This window comes from Myxocyprinus asiaticus, chromosome 23 (assembly GCF_019703515.2).
Source record: "Myxocyprinus asiaticus isolate MX2 ecotype Aquarium Trade chromosome 23, UBuf_Myxa_2, whole genome shotgun sequence".
Lineage (NCBI taxonomy): Eukaryota > Metazoa > Chordata > Actinopteri > Cypriniformes > Catostomidae > Myxocyprinus > Myxocyprinus asiaticus.
Genome location: NC_059366.1, coordinates 38,805,915 through 38,826,342, shown reverse-complemented (window position 1 = coordinate 38,826,342; position 20,428 = coordinate 38,805,915). Strand labels below are relative to the sequence as shown.

At 36.9% G+C, this 20,428-nt stretch overlaps 1 protein-coding gene across 6 annotated transcripts; it reads left to right on the top strand.

Annotated features, from left to right (window-relative positions):
• The first annotated feature begins 24 nt into the window (after window positions 1-24).
• Window positions 25-19,622, top strand: LOC127414067 (uncharacterized). Of its 6 annotated transcripts, XM_051651781.1 has the most exons (18): window positions 26-232; window positions 6,510-6,605; window positions 6,832-6,905; window positions 8,338-8,418; window positions 8,630-8,686; window positions 9,368-9,559; window positions 10,074-10,112; window positions 10,195-10,320; window positions 11,171-11,222; window positions 12,330-12,420; window positions 12,518-12,659; window positions 15,524-15,628; window positions 15,904-15,982; window positions 16,167-16,200; window positions 16,317-16,394; window positions 16,499-16,601; window positions 16,676-16,779; window positions 19,313-19,622. In XM_051651781.1, exons 3-18 carry the CDS (start codon window positions 6,846-6,848, stop codon window positions 19,437-19,439), a joined length of 1,470 nt encoding a protein of 489 aa, XP_051507741.1. In that variant the 5' UTR covers window positions 26-232; window positions 6,510-6,605; window positions 6,832-6,845; the 3' UTR covers window positions 19,440-19,622. The 6 variants fall into 6 exon arrangements, with proteins under 6 accessions (XP_051507736.1, XP_051507740.1, XP_051507741.1 ...); XM_051651776.1 differs by lacking the exon at window positions 6,510-6,605 and having other exon boundaries at window positions 25-232; window positions 11,174-11,222; XM_051651775.1 differs by lacking the exon at window positions 6,510-6,605.
• The last annotated feature ends 806 nt before the right edge of the window (window positions 19,623-20,428 follow it).

The window sequence follows — 20,428 nt, the reverse complement described above, 5'->3', positions numbered from 1 at the left end:
TCAGGGAGGCGCTTGATTGCAGCTCCACTCCACACACCCGCCTGCCCGACGCGACGCCCAGGAAGAGAAACGGCACTCATCTATCTCCATAAGTTTTGAAAATGAAGGTTCATTCGGTATTTTAACGCTATTTACGCGCATATGTTTCTGGAGTGGTGTTGAGAGAAATAATGCTGGATGGTCGGACTGATGAAGTTCAGTTTGGATTTTTGCCGGTTTCTGGGGCTCAGCGGTGAGTTTAACTGCATGGAAACTTTGTTTCTCTCTCTCTCTCTCTCTCTCTCCGAGTTACAAAGTTATTTTTCCATGAATCAGGGCCGTAAAACACATCAAGAAATCAGCATTTCAGTTATGCAAATGCTGGTTTTATAATATGGTTTATAATATAGGCTACATGTAACTGTTGTTTTCATTCGGATAGCACTAATTTGTAGATGGTAAATGCGTTTGTGTAGCCAAAGTTTTATACATTTCTATAGTCAACATAAAGTTTGAATAAAAGAAGAGTTATGAACTCCAGCTGTTTGCCACACTGTATCAGATTCCAGATTAATTCTGCATTAAAAAAGTTTTAAATGTATGTAAAAGAGTAAAAGGAACACATACACTAACCAGACGCTTTTAGTTGTAGTTTATTATTTAAGAACAAATTAGTTTAACTTTACTATTTGAAACTGATCCAAACACTGAAGAATCACAGCAGCAGACCTGGAAATCACTGAGGCACTTAAAATGTGGATGTAACAGCTATTGATCTCCAGTGTAAGTTTGTTAGAATATAGTTTTTAAGCCAAACCTTTTCAGAATTATCCTTAAGTAATATCAGGATTCAACAGGATTATACATTTAAAGGGATAGTTCACCCAAAAATGAAAATTCTCTCATCATTTACTCTCCTTTATGCCATCCCAGATGTGTATTAGTTCTTTCTTCTGCAGAACACAAAGGAAGATTTTTAGAAGAATATTTCAGCTCTGTAGGTCCATACAATGCAAGTAAACGGTGGACAGGCTTTTGAAGCTCCAAAACGCAGATCAAGTCAGCATAATCTATCAAACTCCAGTGGTTAGATCAGTGTCTTCTGAAGTGATCCAGTTTGTCTTGGGTGAGAACAGACCAAAATGTAACTCCTTTTTCACTGTACATATTGACAGCAGTCTCCTTGGCGATCGTGATTTCAAGTTTGATTACACTTCCTATAGTGCCATCTAGCGCTCTGCATCGGCTTACAGGCTCCATTTGGTTTGGATTAGGGTGAGGGTGGGGTTAGGACATGTGCTGCCTCCCAGGAACAAACTGTGGCACCTTTGTACAAAGGGCATGCGTCAAGCACTAGGAAGTGTAATCGAGCTTAAAATCATGATTGTGCCTAGAGACTGCAATGCAAGATGTACAGTGAAGAAGGTGGTATATTTTGGTCTGTTCTCACCCAAAACCAACTAGATCGCTTCAAAAGATATGGATCAAACCACTGGAGTTATATGGATTACTTTTATGTTGAATTTGTCTCCTTTTTGGAGCTTCAAAGTTCTGTCCCCCATTCTCTTGCAATGTATGGACCTGCAGAGCTGATATGTTTTTCTAAAAATCTTTGTTCAGAAGAAAGAAAGTCTTACACTTCTGGAATGGCATGAGGGTGAGTAAATGATGAGAGAATTTTCATTTTTGGGTGAACTATCCCTTTAAAGCTCTCTTTTCTTTTGGGGGAAACATTTTCTCTTAAGTCTCTTGGCAGATGTTGCCATTTTCATACACCCACAAAAATAAAGTTTCTTCAGTGATTCTTTGCTGCATCTTATGTTATGTTAGGCATAGAACACTTTTCTTGCCAAAAACCCTTTTTGATAAAAAAAAAAAATGCTGATGATATTCTTCATATCAACATATTAGTTTCTGGGATCTTTAAAGGTGCACTTAGTAACTTTTGTCTTTGTGTCATCTTGGACTGACACTGACACCTAGCAGCTTGGATGCAGCATCATTTAAAATCAATAGTTTTCAGTTGTAGAAATGTAGTATTCACAATCAGCCATGATTACTTTAATCAATGAGTGAAAGTGTCAAATAACAGGACAGTTACTGAGATTAAGCGAGTAGTATTCAGCTGGTCATGTGATTCTAACATGGCAGCCCCCATGTGCGGACCCTCTCCATGAAAAATAAAACAGCTTTTATAAGGTTACTGATATGACTGGAGTCTTCATTTTAATGTGAGTGGTAATGATTTCCTACATGTATTGCAACATTACAATTCATGTCTTTAGGAGATAAACTTTTTAATGAAGAAAACAATTACTGAGTGCACCTTTAAAGCTCCAGCACATAGATGATTTTCTGCAGAACTAGAAAAGATTAAGTTCTTTATGGAACTTTAAAAGGCTCATATGACTTTGGAACCTTTATTTTGAAGAGTGTACCATTGATTGACATCTTTTTTGGTGCATTGTCAATTTTTTTTTTTTTTAGTTTATGTTGTTTATAATGTTGGGTTGTACTGTGGTAGAAATTTAAATATACACAAGAACAGTATCCATCATCGTAAAATGCTGAAGTGCAGCTGTGCATAATTGTTTTCCTGTTTGTGTACACAATTCCCATGGCCATGTTAAACTGGGAAATATCAGTGATTTTGAAAGTGTGATTTTCATGCCTGGAAAAGTCATGGAGGTTAATAAAATCTTAAAGTTATGAAAATATGTGTAATATATATATATATATATATATATAAAATCTAGTTTTGCTCTTCTCTAAAATGTTTCATTGGATAGAAATGGATCTTTTTGATCTTTAAAAGTCCTTATCCAGCAATCACAAATGACTCATGTGAACTCATGGAAATTCATTGGTCAAAAAGAGTGGGAGCCCTGTTTAAATCTTTGCCTATCTACAGTCATGCTAAAGCTTTCAGAGATCTATTTTTCATATGGGAGGTTGACTGGCTACTAGATATTCAATTTTGTTTACATTGTAACATTCCCCTAAAATGCACAATTGTTTTCTGCTGTTGCATTCTGTTACTCAAGTATGTGCTTTGTGTAATCTGTATTATGAAACGAGATTGTCGGCTACTGTTTTAACCAAATGGATACCACATACTGACCTGATGGATTGAAAATACTAGCAGTTGGGATCATTTGCATGGAACAGTTTGCATTATCAGAGGAAGACATGACTTGCCTTGGGCCCCTGGCTATGTCTGTATGTTACCAAGAGAAATCAGTTTTTGCGGACTGCCATTGTCACAAGATAACTACATTGTGAGACGAGACATTTAAAGGGAAGTGTGCTGGCTAGTGCATCACTTCCCTGTAACCACAAGACTAACTCTCATCTCAGATCACAGTCTGCTTTCTTAGACAAAACAAAGTGTAGATTTTGCTCTTATCTACATATGGTTGAGATTCATGGTGTTAGTTTGGCTATGATTTATGACTGAAGGTGAACTGTTCATCTATGTGGTGTATTTGAACTCTTGTGGGTTATTAATAATGTTATAATGGTTCATGGGAGTGGTTGAAGAGGGAAACTGGTTTTCAGAGCATCTAATGCATCTTCCTTTCTGGAACAAGCAATCATATAACAACCTCCTAAAGAGTCATAAAGTCCATTGTCTTTCTGAATCAGGAATGTCAATGTTTGGCTTAGCAGTGCTGGAAAAAAAAACCCATTTCTGCAGAATTTAGACATGCATCAAATCACAAAGTTCTACACATTTCTCATCCATTGCATGTTCACTTAAGTATTTTGGCTAATTTGATGATACTTTTGCTGCCAATAAGAGTGTAGTACTCTCAGCTTAATGTAACAAATTTTACTGTTTAAAGGAATATTCCGGGTTCAGTCAACAGCATTTGTGGCTTAATGTTGATTACCACAAAAAATAATTGTTACTCTTCCCTCCTTTTCTTTAAAAAAAAGCAAAAGTCAAGGATACAGTGAGGCACTTACAATGGAAGTGAATGGGGGGGGGGCTAGTCAGCATAAACGTCATCTGTACGACTCCAGCGGTTAAATTAATGTCTTCTAAAGCTATACAATTTTGTAACTATTTAACTTGTAATTTTTTTAACTTCCGGTAAGCTTCACAAGAGGGAGTTCATGTGGTTTCTTGTGTGACGTATTCGTGTTGCCATGATTCGGATGGAACGTCAGAACGTCTTCAAATGTGTTCAGATGAAGAAAGAAAGTCATACACACACCTGGAATATCATGAGCGTGAGTAAATGATGAAAGAATTTTCATTTTTGGGTGAACTATCCCTTTAAAATACTCACTATTTCAAAAGTATTGTCACAAGACATAAATAATATGCACGTAAGCATGATTTTAGTGTGATAAAATCGCTGTGACGATCGCATACTAACCTTAACTGTGTAAAGTTATAACCAATGTTATGACTTCGTTGCCATGACGATGTAATGTCAACAACCCCTAAAACCCTAAAATGACTGTAAAAATGACAATTTACAGTTCAAATAATGCATGAGTTTTAACAGAAGAATTAATGTACGTGCTTTTGTAAAATGATAAGCTTCAAATTACTGCCTTTAAACCCTCCAAAAATTTGCCCCATTCACTTCCATTATAAGTGCCTCACTGTAACCTCGATTTTTGCTTTTTTGAGAGAAAATAATTTTTTGTAGTGATCAACATTAAGCCATAAATGCTGTCGATTGAGCTTAACGTGTATCGAACCCGGAACATTCCTTTAAATCCATTCTATAGAATTCTACAGATTTTCCTTTCAAATAGACCTTTTTCACAGACTGTGATGCGTTTCTACCTTATTTAGCAACGTAAATCTCGCAATTTTTTTTAGATTATACATTTTTTAAATATTGTGTAAATTTATAACATTATGCTTGTTGTTGTATTACCCTGGAATTTGTTTTAAAAATGAATTGCCACAGCTACGAGGGGGTTTCTATTACAGCTGAGAGAGTTACAGTAAATTTGGTATCTTCTCCCATCTGACTGTCTTAATCCACCACTCTCTATTTTACTTTTTTCCTCTTCTGGAAAGTCATTCAAATGTAATAGTGGTTTTTTTTTTGTTTTTTTTGTTTTTTTGGTCTTGGAGCAAATAGGTATGTGAAAATAAGATTTGCTGTGATCTCCCATTCACCGCTGTCGAAGTTTACCCTGCAAACCTTTACTTCCGCGTTCCAAAACCCGGAGTGTGAAAAAGGTCTATTAGGACAGAAAATGTATCCTCAAATGGAAACATTTTGACATGCTGCAGATTTTGATGCTTAAGGATGCAGATTGTGAAGTGTATTCATCAAAGGCCTGGGCTTAATTAAGGATAAAACTATCACTGAGCTGTGAGTAATCAAATAGAAGAAAATAAAGGTAGTCTAGCTGATGGCAGATTCCAAAATCATCGCTGTTGGATGATCTTCACAGAAAGTATTGCTTTACCAGGCTCATTTCTTGCAGAATGTTTTGTGTTGTTGAGTTTATGTGCGGCCCTGAAGCTTAGAGAAATGTCAGCAAGGTCTAATTTTATCATTACAAGGGAAATTTGGGCTAACTGACAATTTAATTGCAGCCATGTATGGCTTTAGTTCCCATGTTTGCTGATTATTGGGGGAGTGTGTTTTTCTTTTTGGCGAGTAACTCATGTTATCCAGGCTTTGATTGGCACAAGGCTTTTGGAGTTTCTTGCACCCTGATTGAAAATCTGTCCATTTTGATGTTTATAAGAATTAATGGGTGCATTCCATTTTGAAGTGTTCATCTGCATATGCCTTTATTTATTTTAAAGACTTAATAGATGTGGGGCTTAAAATTAATGGCCATTCAGATCTCACTTTTATGTCCTCTTTATTGGAAATTATACTGTATGGCTTCCATGATTGTTCCCTAGGAAGGCATCATTTATATTGTTTGGAATGTTGGAAAGTCACAAAAAGTTGTGGCATTTTATTTTTGTGTGGAACATCAAATAATGAAGTATGGTAAATTAGAAATTTTGGGATTTGTCCACTTGAATGGTTGTCCACTGCTGGACTGCTTTAGTTAGCTTGAACTGGACTTTTATGGAGTGTGTTTCTTAGGCTTGGGATCCATGCCTATTTCACGCTTCGAAAAGAAGAAAAATTTCCTGATGATTATTGATTTACAGTATATTGGCATTTTTTCAGATATAAATAGGGCTTGCACAATATTCTCTTCAAATAGTCTCTTCAAACATACAGTATTTCTCATCACAACTTTGGTAAAGTTTGAGCAAAAGGGTGAATTAAAGGGGTCAAACACTAGACGCATCTGGCGGATGACATGACATGTTATAAAATTTGAAACAATGATTTTCTATGAAGGTACGCACAGTGCCGCCCAGCTATGACCCAAGGCCGCTCAAAATTCTGAAGCGCCACAAAGCATTACTCGCATAGTTTTCCATTTAATTCTTAAATCTCCACCATTTCTAATCGTTCAGTTTGCACAGCTGCACCAGTTTAATACATTAACCTATTAACTCATCATCGTCACTTTGTTCATTCTAGAAGGACAAAAACCTTGGTAACTTTTGTGTGGATGGTGACTAGATTGACAACTTTGGATTGCCACCTGCACTGCATCGCCGCACCCTTCAGTATCAAGTACAGAAAATGTTATATCACCCCCTAAGCTATGATTACGCCAGACTACATGAAACAGAAGGCCAACTGACAATGAATTGGAAAGCACACAATTAGGCTTCTAATTTAAATATAGGCTCATGTAAATACAGTATATCGATGCCTCAAAAATGTATAGAGAAAATAACATGCCGAACAATAATCTGTATTTTATGATATTCCTAGTGTTTCTCCATCCTTTCCACAGGCTCCAATGATGAGATGCCAGAGGAGATGGACACAGGTGCCCTCCCTGAGCAGAATGAAGACACACTCTCACAGGTAAAAGATCAGTTGCCATTTACCTCCATCAGCCTAAGATATCAGCAAAATCCTGATATACAGTTAGGAGAGGTTGAAATATCTTTAGAAAATCTGTTCCTATGTCTAACTGATGGAACATTGTCAATTTTTGTAAGAAAATGTACACAAGGATGTGATTCAGGTCATTTAGCTGCTATGGCTTATTGGAAGAACTGCAGGCAAACCAACTTGGCTATTCCTGCTTCTGCTGATCTGACCCGCCACACAAAAAGAAATTGTTGAGTGTAAAATAATGAAAAAAGATTAAGACAAAGGTTGTCAAAATTAAAGCAAAGTATTTGGACACTTTCTGGTTGTCAAACTATGGAGCATGTCTATAGGTAATGTGATTCATTATACCTGTGGTTACTCTACTAGGACACCTGTGTGAACTAAGGGGGACTAAGTTCATACATACACTTAAAATGAGCTTAGGACAATTTGGTTAAACGTAATTGCATAAATGGCAAAGAAAAGGGGGCCACTGTAGGTATCTTGGCTATTTTTTCTTTACAAAATCACTTCAGGTGTTTGATGTGATTTACAGGTGTTTTCTGTTGTTGCATGAAGCCATGAACTGTATTTTCTGGTCATACCTTAAGATATTTGTTGGGTCAGGGTCAGATTGCTGTGCCCCAAACAGAGATAGTCCCAGCTTGTTCTTTGCAGTTGCTTTTTTGTTCAAAGGAACACAGTGTTTTATTTTCTGTGTGAATGTTTCTCAATCATGCAGAAAGTTTGAAATTTTGTCTTATCTCTCCATGATAGTGTTCACTCTTCCAGCAATATTTTACATTAGTCAGTGTAAGAAAGACATGTGGTAACCCTGTGGTTCTTTGTGTCCTTTTTAAGAATGTGGGCCTTGATTTAGATTTTAGTGCTCATAGGAAGAGTTACACTGGTGTGTTTGCTTTGATCCATTCATACATTATCAATCTGCCTATGAATTTATAGAGGCCAAAGTCCTCTGCAATGGTTTTGTAACTCTTTTCAGCCTGAATTTAGCACCCACAGCTAAAGCAAGCTTTTTCAAACAAGTACAATTCACTTCTTAAATGTTTAGTTCAGCCAAAAAGGAAATTTCAGTCATGATTTACTTAACCTCATGCCATTACAAACCTGTACTTCCTTGAAACATAAAAGGAGAAGTTTTAAAGAATGTACTGGTTGCTCTATTCAATGCATTTACAATAAATGGGGACTGTAGCTTTCAAGCTTCGAAAAGGATGCAAAAGTACTGTTAACGTATCATAAAAATGGCCCATATGACTTGTCCACTGTAGTTCAAGCAAATTTGATGCACACAAAATTGTTGAGATTAAATGAACAATTATTTTAAACAGTATTTACTCAAAATCGCTTAAAACCCATGTTTCATTTGTGCTTGTGTATGTGTGTGTTTGTGGTACAGGATGTGTTAATCGGTGAGGAGGGTCTCAGCGAGGAGGAGAAGGCCAGACGGAAAGCTGAGAGGCGAAAAGCCAAGAGGAAGGTAAGTGGAGCTCTTTGACATGCAGAGATAAGCTTTAACACACTAAACACAAGAATCAACCACCTTTAACCCACATTTTACATTAAGGGCAAACTATTGTTGTTTGTTCTTGTTGTGCTTTGTAGTGTACAGAGTCCTAAAGAAGCCAGACTTTATTAAATACATAAGTTACTGCAAAAAACATTAATTTTATATTTACTTATTATTTCAGCGTCAACGGCAGCGTAAGAAACTGGAGCGGGTTAAAAAGGATGAATGCACTGAGCAGGTACATTTAAACTGGTTGTGAAACTGGTTTTCCACTGAGGATGGAATAAGCGGTAGACAGGATGTGTTTCATCTTTGCTGTTTTTAACATTTTTGTTTCAAACTTCTTTAAACTTGCTGTTTTTCAGTGATTCATGTGTTTTTAAGAAGGCAGATGATACACCACATCACATCAATATCAGTTTTAAAGCAATGGACTAATCAGAAGAAGACATTTTTAAATAGATTGTACTAGGGATGGAATTTCGAGTTATTTTATAGCTGAGTACTCAGACAAATAAAAAAGCGATTAATCGATTAGTTGAAATTTCGAATTTCAAATTTTATTGTTGCCCATGGCAGACAAAGGCACAAAGGAAAGTCAAATCACAATGTACGAGTAGTGTTTGTACTAGTCGCATACTTAAAGCTGAACGAGTACTCGATTAATGGATTACTCGTGCACATCTCTAGATTACACTAATGCTATTCGGTATTGAAATATTCAAAAGTAAGTTTATAATCAACGTTTCTCTATGTAGGTGACTCTCTACATTTTGAAACAGAGCCATTTTGGATTTTTACTTTCTTTTCCTCCATCTCATCCTCTGTGTTTTGTTAGCTGTTTTATTTTGTTGCATAATAACTCAAGAATTTTGTAGCTTGGCCAAACACTCTTTTAAAAAGGTGATTTGTCTTTCAGGGGGAGGAGAATGCCGGAGCTGAATCTGAACTCGAGGAGTCGGAGGATTCTGACCCAGAGGAGGTGGAAGAGATCAGCCTTTCAAAGGTGGAAGAGAAGCCAGTGGCTCCTCGGAGTAGAAGTCATGCCGGACCTACACTGGCTTCAGGGAACAATAGCAACCGGCAGCCGGTGACTCGCTCTACTGAGGAGGTACAGAAACCCGCACAGCCAAACTGTGAGAGCTGAAGGACTTCCACTGTTTGCTTCTTGGATGTTTTATTTCTTAAAAGGAACAGTTGACTGAGAAATACAAATTCTATCATTATTTACTTATCCTCATGCCTCATGTCATCTTGAAAATTGCACAAAAAAAAAAAAAACACCAGAAAAGTAGGCTATATGACTACTATATGCTGTATTTCAAGTCTTCTGAAGCCAAACAATAGTTTTGTGTGACAAAATTCAAAATCATAAATAGACTCTGTGCCACATGTTGGATGTTAATGATGTCAAACGTCAGCAAACGGTTCTTGTGTGTCTCGTAACCAAACTGTGCCATATTTGAGGAATATTTATATGATTTCTATGGACTACTTTTATTGTGTTTTTATTTTATTTTATTATTGTCCTGTTTGGAGCTTGACAGCCCCTGGTCGCAATGAAAATTTAATGGATGTGTAGCTACATGGAGATTATTAATAAATTCTCCTTTTGTGTTCCATAGAAAAAAGATAACTGCATACAGGTTTGGAACGACATGAGGGTGAGCAAATAATTACTTTTTGGTGAAAATTTCCTTTATATAGCTAACATTTAAATTCACTCTGTTTGCTTATTTTTTTCAGGAACCAGAGTGGGATGTAAACAGTGCTTTTGTTGCCAATGCTGTCAGTCACATCCGACCTAAAGCCAAGAGTAAAGGAGCTCAAAAGTCAAAAGAGAACAAAGAAAACGAGAGCAGGACTGGAGAAGTGAGTGTTTATTCTGTGGTCTGCAGTTTGTTGTTACCTATGAGAGGCTTGCTTTCTTGTGTTGTAAAGGTAGAGTCTATAACTGCTGAAACTGGGCGTTGGGATTCTTAGGTATTAATTTGTTCATAAATCTAGAGGTGGAGTCACTTTATTCGTGTATGGCAGCTTTTGTTCCTTCAATTTGTATTATCACCACAGTCATGATAAATTGCCTGTTTGCTTTCACCCAGTTCCTGACCAGAGATATAACAATAAAAATATACATATGGTGGTAGCATGCACTTGAAAGGATAGTTGACCCAACTCTGGTCACCCTCAGTCACCATTTACTTTCATTGCACAGAAAAAATAACACACTGCAGAACATCTCTTATTGTGTTGATTGCCAATTCTGGTTGAACTATTCCTTTAAGGTTTAAAGTTCAGTGTATAGTTGCAGACCCTGGGACCTTATTTCTGGGTACTCAGTTTTTGTGCACACAGATTTTGAGCCAATCATCTGAGCCATAAATGACATGTGACTGATCGCTCTGGAGCCGCAGGAAATGTGATGCCCTGACAAAGTTGATTGGCCGATGGCACAACAAGAATGTGCACAGTCCCAAGTTCTTTGTTAGCAACGTGTAAATTTGAAGTGGTATGGTTTCGAAACGGTGTGATTGCATATGTGAAATGTTTATTCATGGTGTTGCTTCAAATGTGTTTTCCATTCGCTGTTACAAACTAAAGAATGGTTAAAATAATATAATTGGTATACAACAGCATGCTACAGATGCGGTACTTAAAGATTACTGTTTGTTGAAAATAACAAATAATATCATTAAAATCAATAATATATAATTTTTTTTAGCAGGACATTGGTTTAGCAGATGCTGTAACTAAAAGAAGTGCTTTACTAGTAGGTGTGTAAATCTCTATCTCTCTGACACACACACACACACACACACACACACACCATTGTGTTTCTAGTCAGACTAGACAGTTTTTAGTTTTAGTATTTAAAGGGATAGTTTACTAAAAAATTTACATTTTCTCACTCTCATGTTGTTCCAAATTTAAAAAAATATCCTGGCCGGTCATTCCCAAATAATGAAAGTGAACTGGGCCAATAGCGTTTGATTAGTTTTTCACCTTTGTGCAAAACTTGCATTTTTATTGTTATTTTAGTACAGATATATATTTTTTGGACGCTCGAAAATGATAATTACCTTGATAACTGCACCTATACTAAAACTGCAAAAAAAAATGGATGTAAAGTTTTTTAAATGGCCAGCCAAATTTTTTGTACATACACGTAGTAATGCATTGATTAGATATGTACATATATCTGAGCGTAGTTGTGCCAAACCCATCTATCACAGGAGAGATCATAGTCCCGATTAAGAGACACGATTTTGGTCATAACTCAGTTTTGACAAAATATGTAGTTAGTTCTAGTAATAGACGAATATATCAGCCAGGCCAATTAATCAACCGATATTTTTCGATTATCTGCATCGGCCAAAAACAGTGTTCTGGCCGTTTAACAGAACTGTTAACTTTCCCTTGTGTCAGTTCCAAAAGATTTGTCAATGGTTAGTCAACACTTTCTGTTTTCAAGGATTTTCTTTTCAAGTTTATGCACACTTGAGTAACTTTTGCAAAAAAAAGTCTTTGTTTCACTTCAAAAATTGCGTGTACATCTGATTTGCTGTTGTTAAATAGTATTATGTTTATCAGCATTTATATCGGCCATCCTGCTCTCTAGATATCGGTATCCGCATCGGCCATTGAAAAAACCATAGCGACCAACCATCAGTTACTTCGTTTTGTCTTTGCATGGCAGTATTTCTTTAACTGACTTTACAAAGTTTTACAGTAAAATGCATGCTTTTCCACTTTAACACAGTATCACATCATTTCATGGGTTTAGTCAAACACTTATGCTGTTCTGCAACATTATTCTGTACACATGCAGTCCTCTAAATTGGTCTCCTCCATATCTGAGTCTTTCTTTCTCTTCACGCCAGAAAAAGGGATCCGATTTGTTCAGGAGGGCCAGTACTCGCTTGCTCTTAGTCTGTTTACAGAAGCCATCAAATGTGATCCAAAAGACCACAGGTGACTCTTCCATTAATGTTTGATTTGAATGAAACCTGATACATTTGGGCTGTTTTGCTTTTTGTTTTACTAATTCTCTTTGAATTGGGCATGGAAGGTTTTTTGGAAATCGCTCCTACTGTTACTGTTGTTTGGAGCAGTACCCTTTGGCCTTAGCGGATGCTGAGATGTCCATCCAGATGGCTCCTGATTGGCCCAAAGGCTATTACCGTAGGGGAAGTGCACTTATGGGGCTTAAGGTAAGACCCAATTAATCAGTTTTTTTTTCTTCTATTCCTTTCTGTGTATTGAATGGTTATGCATTCACTGGTGTGTATAGAGGTGGGCGATATAGCTTAATTTATAGTTTCTCAATATTTTTGAGCTTTTTTGACAATATTCAGTATGTATTTTGATATTTATGAATTTTCTCTGAAATGGCATAACGCTGAGTTCTCTTTTTTTTTTTTTTTTTTTTTTTTTTTTTTGAACCGACTCAGAGGAACCATTATTTTAACCAGACAGCCATTTTTGCCAAGTAGATTCAATTTGATTAATGCAAGTAAAATACAGCAAATAAATCTAGTTAAAAACAAGGCATGCTTTCAACTTTTTTACTAATTGAACACAAGAATAGTATTTTATCTTTTTTTATTTAAATGCACCTTATAATGTACTGTTTTACTAAAACAAATGAAAAATTAAATTTTTGATTTCTGCGAATGAATAATTGAATGTGTTTATATTCAATTCACAGCACTGATTCGCAAAAATGAATCACACTTACCAACTCTTACAATTTGTTGCTACTGAAGTTTTAATTAGATACACTATCAAAACATCTTTGTCTTAACACTATCATACATGCAAGTCAAGGAAGGATCACAAAACTATTTTAATATCAAGAGTTCAACCGATAGTGGATTTTGCGATACCTATATCTAAAGTGGTGAAAAGGGCAGATAACCGATTAATTGGCCGATTGTTTTTAAAATCGATTTATAGAATGTTTTTGTTTTTTTTCCTCCCCTTTTCACCCCAATTTGGAATGCCCAATTCCCAATACGCTCTAAGTCCTCGTGGTGGCGTAGTGACTTGCCTCAATCCGGATGGCGGTGGACGAATCTCAGTTGCCTCCGAGTCTGAGACCGTAAATCCGCGCATCTTATCACGTGGCTTGTTGAGCGCTTTACTGTGGAGACCTAGCACGTGTGGAGGCTCACGCTATTCTCCGCGGCATCCACGCACAACTCGCCATGCGCCCCACCGAGAGCGAGAACCACATTATGGCGACCACGAGGAGGTTAACCCAACGTGACTCTACCCACCCTAGCAAACGGGCCAATTGGTTGCTTAGGAAGCCTGACTGGAGTCACTCAGCACACCCTGGATTCGAACTTGCGACTCCAGGTGTGGTAGTCAGCGTCTTTACTTGCTGAGCTACCCAGGGATTTATAGAATGTTAAACAAAATTTCTTAGTCTTTTCTTATTATGACAGGCATAGACATAGAGGCTACCAAAGTCCAAAATCCCCCCCCCCCCAAAAAAAACAAACAAATGCATAATGTGCATAACTCAACTTTTAACTAATAACAAGCCTGAAATACAGCAGGGACTCTTATTTTGAAATGTAGACTTGGCTCCTTACATTGCTCTAAGTATTTACCAAATTAAGCTTTTTATAGCTTTTATAGTGCTGTGTACAGCATATACAGTGTGTGTGTGTGCGTATATATATATATATATATATATATATATATATATATATATATATATATATATATATATATTAGGGATGTACCGCTATGAAAAGTTTTGACCTATACCGATTTTAACAAAAAACTATTTGCCGTTAGCTATATTTTGGCAGTTACTTTAGTTTGTCATCAGATCACAGTTTTGCTCAGAAATTATGTTTTAAAAATGTAAAAAGAGGTACAAAAGCTTTTTATTGTTCTAAAAATAAATTATTTCCATTGAACATAGATTAGATCTGTTGAACTCATGACAGGCAAAAATTTTAAAGAGCGCCACAATGAAAGATAAATACAAGATAAAAAAGATATATATTATATATATTATTATATTATATACACTACTGGTCAAAAGTTTTGAAACACTCATTCTTTATTATAATTTTTTTTCACATTTTAGAATAATAGTAAAGTCATCAAAACTATGGAATAATATAAATGGAATTATGTTGTGACTAAACAAAATTCAAAAATAAATCAAAACTGTGTTATATTTTAGCATCTTCAAAGTAGTCACCCTTTGCCTAGAATTTGCAGAAATGTACTCTTGACATTTTCTCAACCAACTTCTTGAGGTATCACCCTGGGATGCTTTTTAAACAGTATTGAAGGAGTTCCCATCTATTTTCGGCACTTATTGGCTGCTTTTCTTTATTATTTGGTCCAAGTCATCAATTTCAAAAACTTTTTTATTATTATTACATTTTAGTTTTATAATGAAATAAATTAATATGGTGGCACAATTATATTTTTGTCTACAAAAATCTTATTGTCTAATAAGGATTATTAATATTCACAAGATATGAATTTATGTATGTGCTGACAGGACATGTTTCCATATGGTAGCCACATTTTTCTTTGCATGTCCTCGCTTTTTCAGTATTGAGCACCCTGTTATGTAATCAAAATAACTAGATATGCTTTGAAGTGAGGATAAAAATGTGGATGAATATTGTCAATGATGAAAGATTTAGTTACAGGAAATCCTCACATGATTTGTAATTATTTCACCTCTAAAAGCCACTGTTGTACTATACAACCAAGCCCTTCTAACAGTACAATTCTTCAGTGCCAGACACAGAGGAATTCACTGTCGGCAACCATCGGCATAGATTTTTGCAGATAACTGATAGTCCCAAAAAGCAACTGTCGGCACGATTAATCAGAAAAACAATGATATATCGGTCTATCTCTAGTCATAACTCTCTCTTTAGGAAATTTTATGGCCAAATAAAAGGTACATTAAAATCATTGCGGTATTTACACTGTTGCTTAATTTTGTATCGGCAGCAGAATCATCATGAATATTTAAAATATTGCCCAACCCTAAGTGTGTTTTTATGAATTCTTGTGTGTGTTTGTGTGACAGAGGTACAGTGAAGCTGAGAAAGCCATGGAGCAGGTGCTAAAGCTGGACAGAGATTGCGAAGAAGCTGTCAATGATCTCCTTTACTGTAAAGTGCAACAACTTACGGTAAATGAAAGAACAGGATCTCTCATGCAAAAAAAGAACATGTCTGAGACAAAGGCTAAAAATAGAGTCAGGACAGTACTGCACATTCAGCCGATATCTTCAATTTCACTTTCATCATTTTAAGTGACCTTCCTAAGAAGCAAAAAGGTTTTTCCTCATTTAAAGATCATGATCCCACATATAATGTAAATAAAGCAAAAGACAAGTTTAAACGGCGCATTTTCAGGCCTGTAATTGATAAAGGTTTTTCTTTGTTTCCATTATTGCTATATTAGGATTTAGGATATGATGAGGAACAGAGTATCCAATTGCTGGAAAAATACAAGACAGTGCAGGCTGTTGTTGCAGCCAGGGGTAACTTCTTTTTCATTTCATCTCCTGTTTTATTAATGTCAGCCACTTGAGGGCACTATTGCTTAATTCCCATCTCCTTGTTTAGAGACATGAAAGAATTTTGATAGATATAATTACCAGATTATTTTAATTCTCATCTCTAATTTGTCATTGTCATTGTTATGTTTAAATGGTTATCTTTCAGCATCAAATCAGGACTGTGCATTACTTCAGCTAGGGTGAGACATTTTATAGCTAATTTACATTTCAGGCTTTGCATTTTGTGAAGTGTCTCTGAGAACAGTCTCTTGTCTCCCTCTCATTCTATCTCTGTCTTTCTCTTGCTCTTCCTCAGAAGTCCTTGCAATTCCCTCTGGGTGGGTAACGTAACCACAGAACTGACAGAGAAGCATCTGCAGGACCTTTTCAAAATGTGAGATCTGATGTACAAGCCATGTCAGCATACAATAAAACAGTCGGAATGTTTTTCCTGTACTTTTCATGTTCTTGTGCTAACATTTAAAAATTTTTCACCAGTTATGGAGAAATTGACAGCATTCGGGTTCTGCACGAACGTTTCTGTGCCTTTGTAAACTTTAAGAACGCTGACATGGCCTCCCGTGCAATGGAGAAACTCAACGTGAGTGATCTGTCTGTCTGTCTGTCATAATTAGTATTATATAATTTACCAAATTTATAATACTTTGTTCTCAGGGACATCTTATTGAGAATACCCGTCTAGTGGTTCGATATCCAGATAGACGGATTCAGAGAGCCCTGCCAACACCTGCCATTCAACAACCAGCAGGAGCTGCTGGGTAATTTAATTTCTGTGCTTTTAATAAAGAACTGGGAAATAACTAATTAATGGTGCTTGCTAATACAAGCATTACTATTGTTCATACTTTACTTTAGGGGTTTGTTCTAATCCCTAATCCTATGTATTAAACTTTGGCAAAAAAAAAAACATTACGCAGATAATCATGACTCCGAATGTTCCTACCAGTGGACCAATTCAAGCTTGATGTTCCTCCTTGTTGTGGCAGTAGGGGGCAGTCAGCTCCAGCTGTGCAGGCAACATGCCTTGTCAAATCAAGGAGAGAAACAGGCAGCACAGCTTTCCACAGTTGCACGTTTGCGTTCAAAGAATGCTGGACCGAGCACAACAGAATGCAGGGATTCTGAGACGCGCGTTTCAAACTACTATATTTATTTGGGGGCCTTTCTCAGTGAATATTGATAAATTTGATAATTTATCGGCACATCATGTAATTAATTTGATTAAACATTTTTAATCAATTGACATGCCTAATGTACATGCTTTAGTTTTTGCATGATTTACATGCATAATTTTTGCAATGTCAGACTAACAGATCTTGATAATGCGACTGTAGCTCGGCTTCATCCAGCATGTATTCACATTAATCGGACCACAACTGGGCTGCTTCGAAAAACAGTGATGCCAGGGTGTATTTAACATGGACATTAAAAATTACACAAAAGGTACAGGTATATTATAGCTCGACTATGCAAAAACCCACTGTAGCTCATTTATAATTAATTTAATTAATTTTAATTAATTAATTTAGTTAATTTTTTTTATTTTTTTTTATTTTTAATTATTGGGGCAGTGGTGGCTCAGCGGTTAAGGCTCTGGGTTACTGATCAGAAGGTCAGGGGTTCAAGTCCCAGTACTGCCAAGATGCCACTGTTGGGCCCTTGAGCAAGGCCCTTGACCCAATCTGCTCCAGGGGCACTGTATAATGGCTGACCCTGCACTCTGCACTGTGACATAACTGTGCATGTAAACATACATGTTCCAGAAAAAGGGACTCCACCACATTAAGTGACTGCATATCAGCGACTATAAACTAAGCAAACCAATTTGTTAGCTTCTTGGCCTGTGGCAAATCAATTTATAATTTTTTCCTAGGCTCCAAAAAGCTTCCACAATTGTAGCTTTTACCTTTTTGTTGCCTTTCACTGCACATACTGCATGATATCTGTTCATATGGGATACTGGCCCGCTCCATCAACCCAGAATCCAAAATGGCTTTGCTTCTTTTGCCCTTTCCCCTAAACTCTCCAATTGATTTATCCGCCATAACATAACCCACAACAAATCACTCTGCAAAACTTCACCTGCACAAATATAGGGGTGACAGAGGTGATGATAACTTGGTATTAAGGACAGTAAATGTTATATCACCCCCTTGTGGTCTCCCAAAGCTATAACGCCAGACTACATTAAAAGAAAGGTCAACTGACTGTAAAAATGTTGGCCGATGTTAAAGGAATAGTTCACCCAAAAATGAAAATTCTCTCATTATTTATGCACCCTTATGATATCCCAGGTGTGTATGACTTTCTTTCTTCACCAGAACACTTTTGAAGAAAAATAGAAAAATATCTTAGCTCAGCAGGTCCTTAAAATGCAAGTGAATGGAGATTTCTCTTTTGAAGCTCCAAAAATCACAGACAGTCAGCATAAACATCACTGATACGACTCCAGCAGTTAAATTAATGTCTTCTAAAGCTTTATGATCACTTTTGGTGGGAAAAAAGGTGAATATTTAACCATAAACTATATTTAACTATAAACCATTGCTTCCATTAGGCTTCAGGAGAGGGTGGAGTCCAAGCGGTCTTTCGTGTGATGTATTCGCATTGCCATGATACTGATGTAATCTCATGTTCTCCTCTCGGTTGAGACATCCAGGATAAGCACACAAACACACCATTGCGAGTAAAGAAACGGATAAATACAGATCTAAACCAAAACCAACCAAGCTACTGTACAGCGTTCCTCCTCACTTGTAAACAGCACTGCTCTTCCAGCTGTGATGCATGTGCGTCAGTTCTCGCTTGTTTCAAATGCCAATGAGATTACGTCACACGTGCGTACCTCTCCTGACCAGAAGCGTGACTTAGAGTTAAAAACGAAGTGCTTGCATACTGATCTTTTTCACACTAAAAGCTATCGTGTCACTTTAGAAGACTTTAACCACTAGAGTCGTTTCAATGCTGACTGTTTGTGATTTTTGGAGCTGCAAAAGAGAAATCTCCATTCACTTGCATTTTAAGGACCTACTGAGCTAAGATATTTTTTCTATTTTTCTTCAAATGTGTTCTAGTGAAGAAACAAAGTCATGCACACTAGGGATATCATGATGGTGAGTAAATAATGAGAAAATTGATTTAATTTTTGGGTGAAATATCCCTTTAATATATAGATGCCTCAAAAACGAAAATAACGTGCCATCAATAATCGAGGTATTGATATTGAATGACATTCATAATATTTAGACAAATGTACTTTTTTTTTTAAATATAACTTTGGATTACTTTCAGGCCTAGACGCAGAGGTCCTGTCAATGGAGATGAGTGTTATTTCTGGAGGACCACTGGCTGTCATTTTGGAGATAGGTGTCGCTACAAGCACATTCCTGACCACAGAGGCAAAGACTGGCAACCTTGAGTCAACACTAGCCTCCCCTTGTGTCTCCCTCTGAACTCTGGGAGATGCCTGCATGACTGTAGGGGACTGTTATCTTCACTTTGATATTCTGTAGGTCAGGACCAGGATTGTGGATCAGAGTCTTGTGACAGTTCTTTCTTGCAGCGTTATGAGTTTACTGTCAGACTCTGAATCTCACGGTGGCGGGGCGGGGCGGGGTGGGTGGGGGGGGAAGGGGGGGGGGGGTTCAAAGCAAATCAGATGGGGTTTCATCCTGGGAAAAGTGTCTCTTATGAGGTAAGGTTTGGGTGGTGCAGAGTGCCAGAGCATCTGAGGTTTGTGGCCTCTCTTATTGTATGTTCTCTTCTCTTTTCCCGTGCCAACACTATCAAGCCAAAGAAGAGTCTGGTCTGACATTTGAGTTTCGATCTGAATGAATTAATTTAATTCTGCATCCTGATGTTAAAAACTCAAAATGGATCAGAGGAATCATACCAAAGAATATTACTGTGCCATCTGTGGATTTTATGTTAAGAGAGAGAGTTTAAGAAAGTATTGAACTTCAATCAGGGAAAGTTAAATCAAGCTGTGTGTTTTTAGCTCAAATTCCACCATCTCACACACACTCCAGCTTTTCATTCTGCAGGTTTGTTATCATTTTTAATTGAACTTCAGCTGTGATCCTAAATTCTCTTAAACTGCCCCAACTGCAAGACCTTTGAGGGCATATCAGTATTGCAAAGTTAGAGCTATTGTTTGAACCTTTCAAATAATTTAAGTCCCTCTTGAGAAGTTATTTTCACTTTTCCTTTGGTTTTTCACAATCTTGCACTTTACCACAACATCAGATGATGAACTTGGGTAAATGAAACTCAAACTACAGGTAGTGTTCCTCGGCAGAAGAACGCAGCATTTCTTGGGACAAGAGCTTGGTGTTCCTCTGCAAAAGAATGCTCCGTTTCTTGGCTGAACAACATGTGTATGTTTTGTCATAGAAGTTTTCTTTCATT

Coding starts and splice junctions, on each gene's coding strand:
- LOC127414067 (XM_051651775.1), top strand. CDS start 178: ATGGTCGGACTGATGAAGTTCAGTTTGGATTTTTGCCGGTTTCTGGGG. Junction 233..6,831: donor CCGGTTTCTGGGGCTCAGCG/GTGAGTTTAACT, acceptor TCCTTTCCACAG/GCTCCAATGATGAGATGCCA. Junction 16,602..16,675: donor GTGCAATGGAGAAACTCAAC/GTGAGTGATCTG, acceptor CTTTGTTCTCAG/GGACATCTTATTGAGAATAC.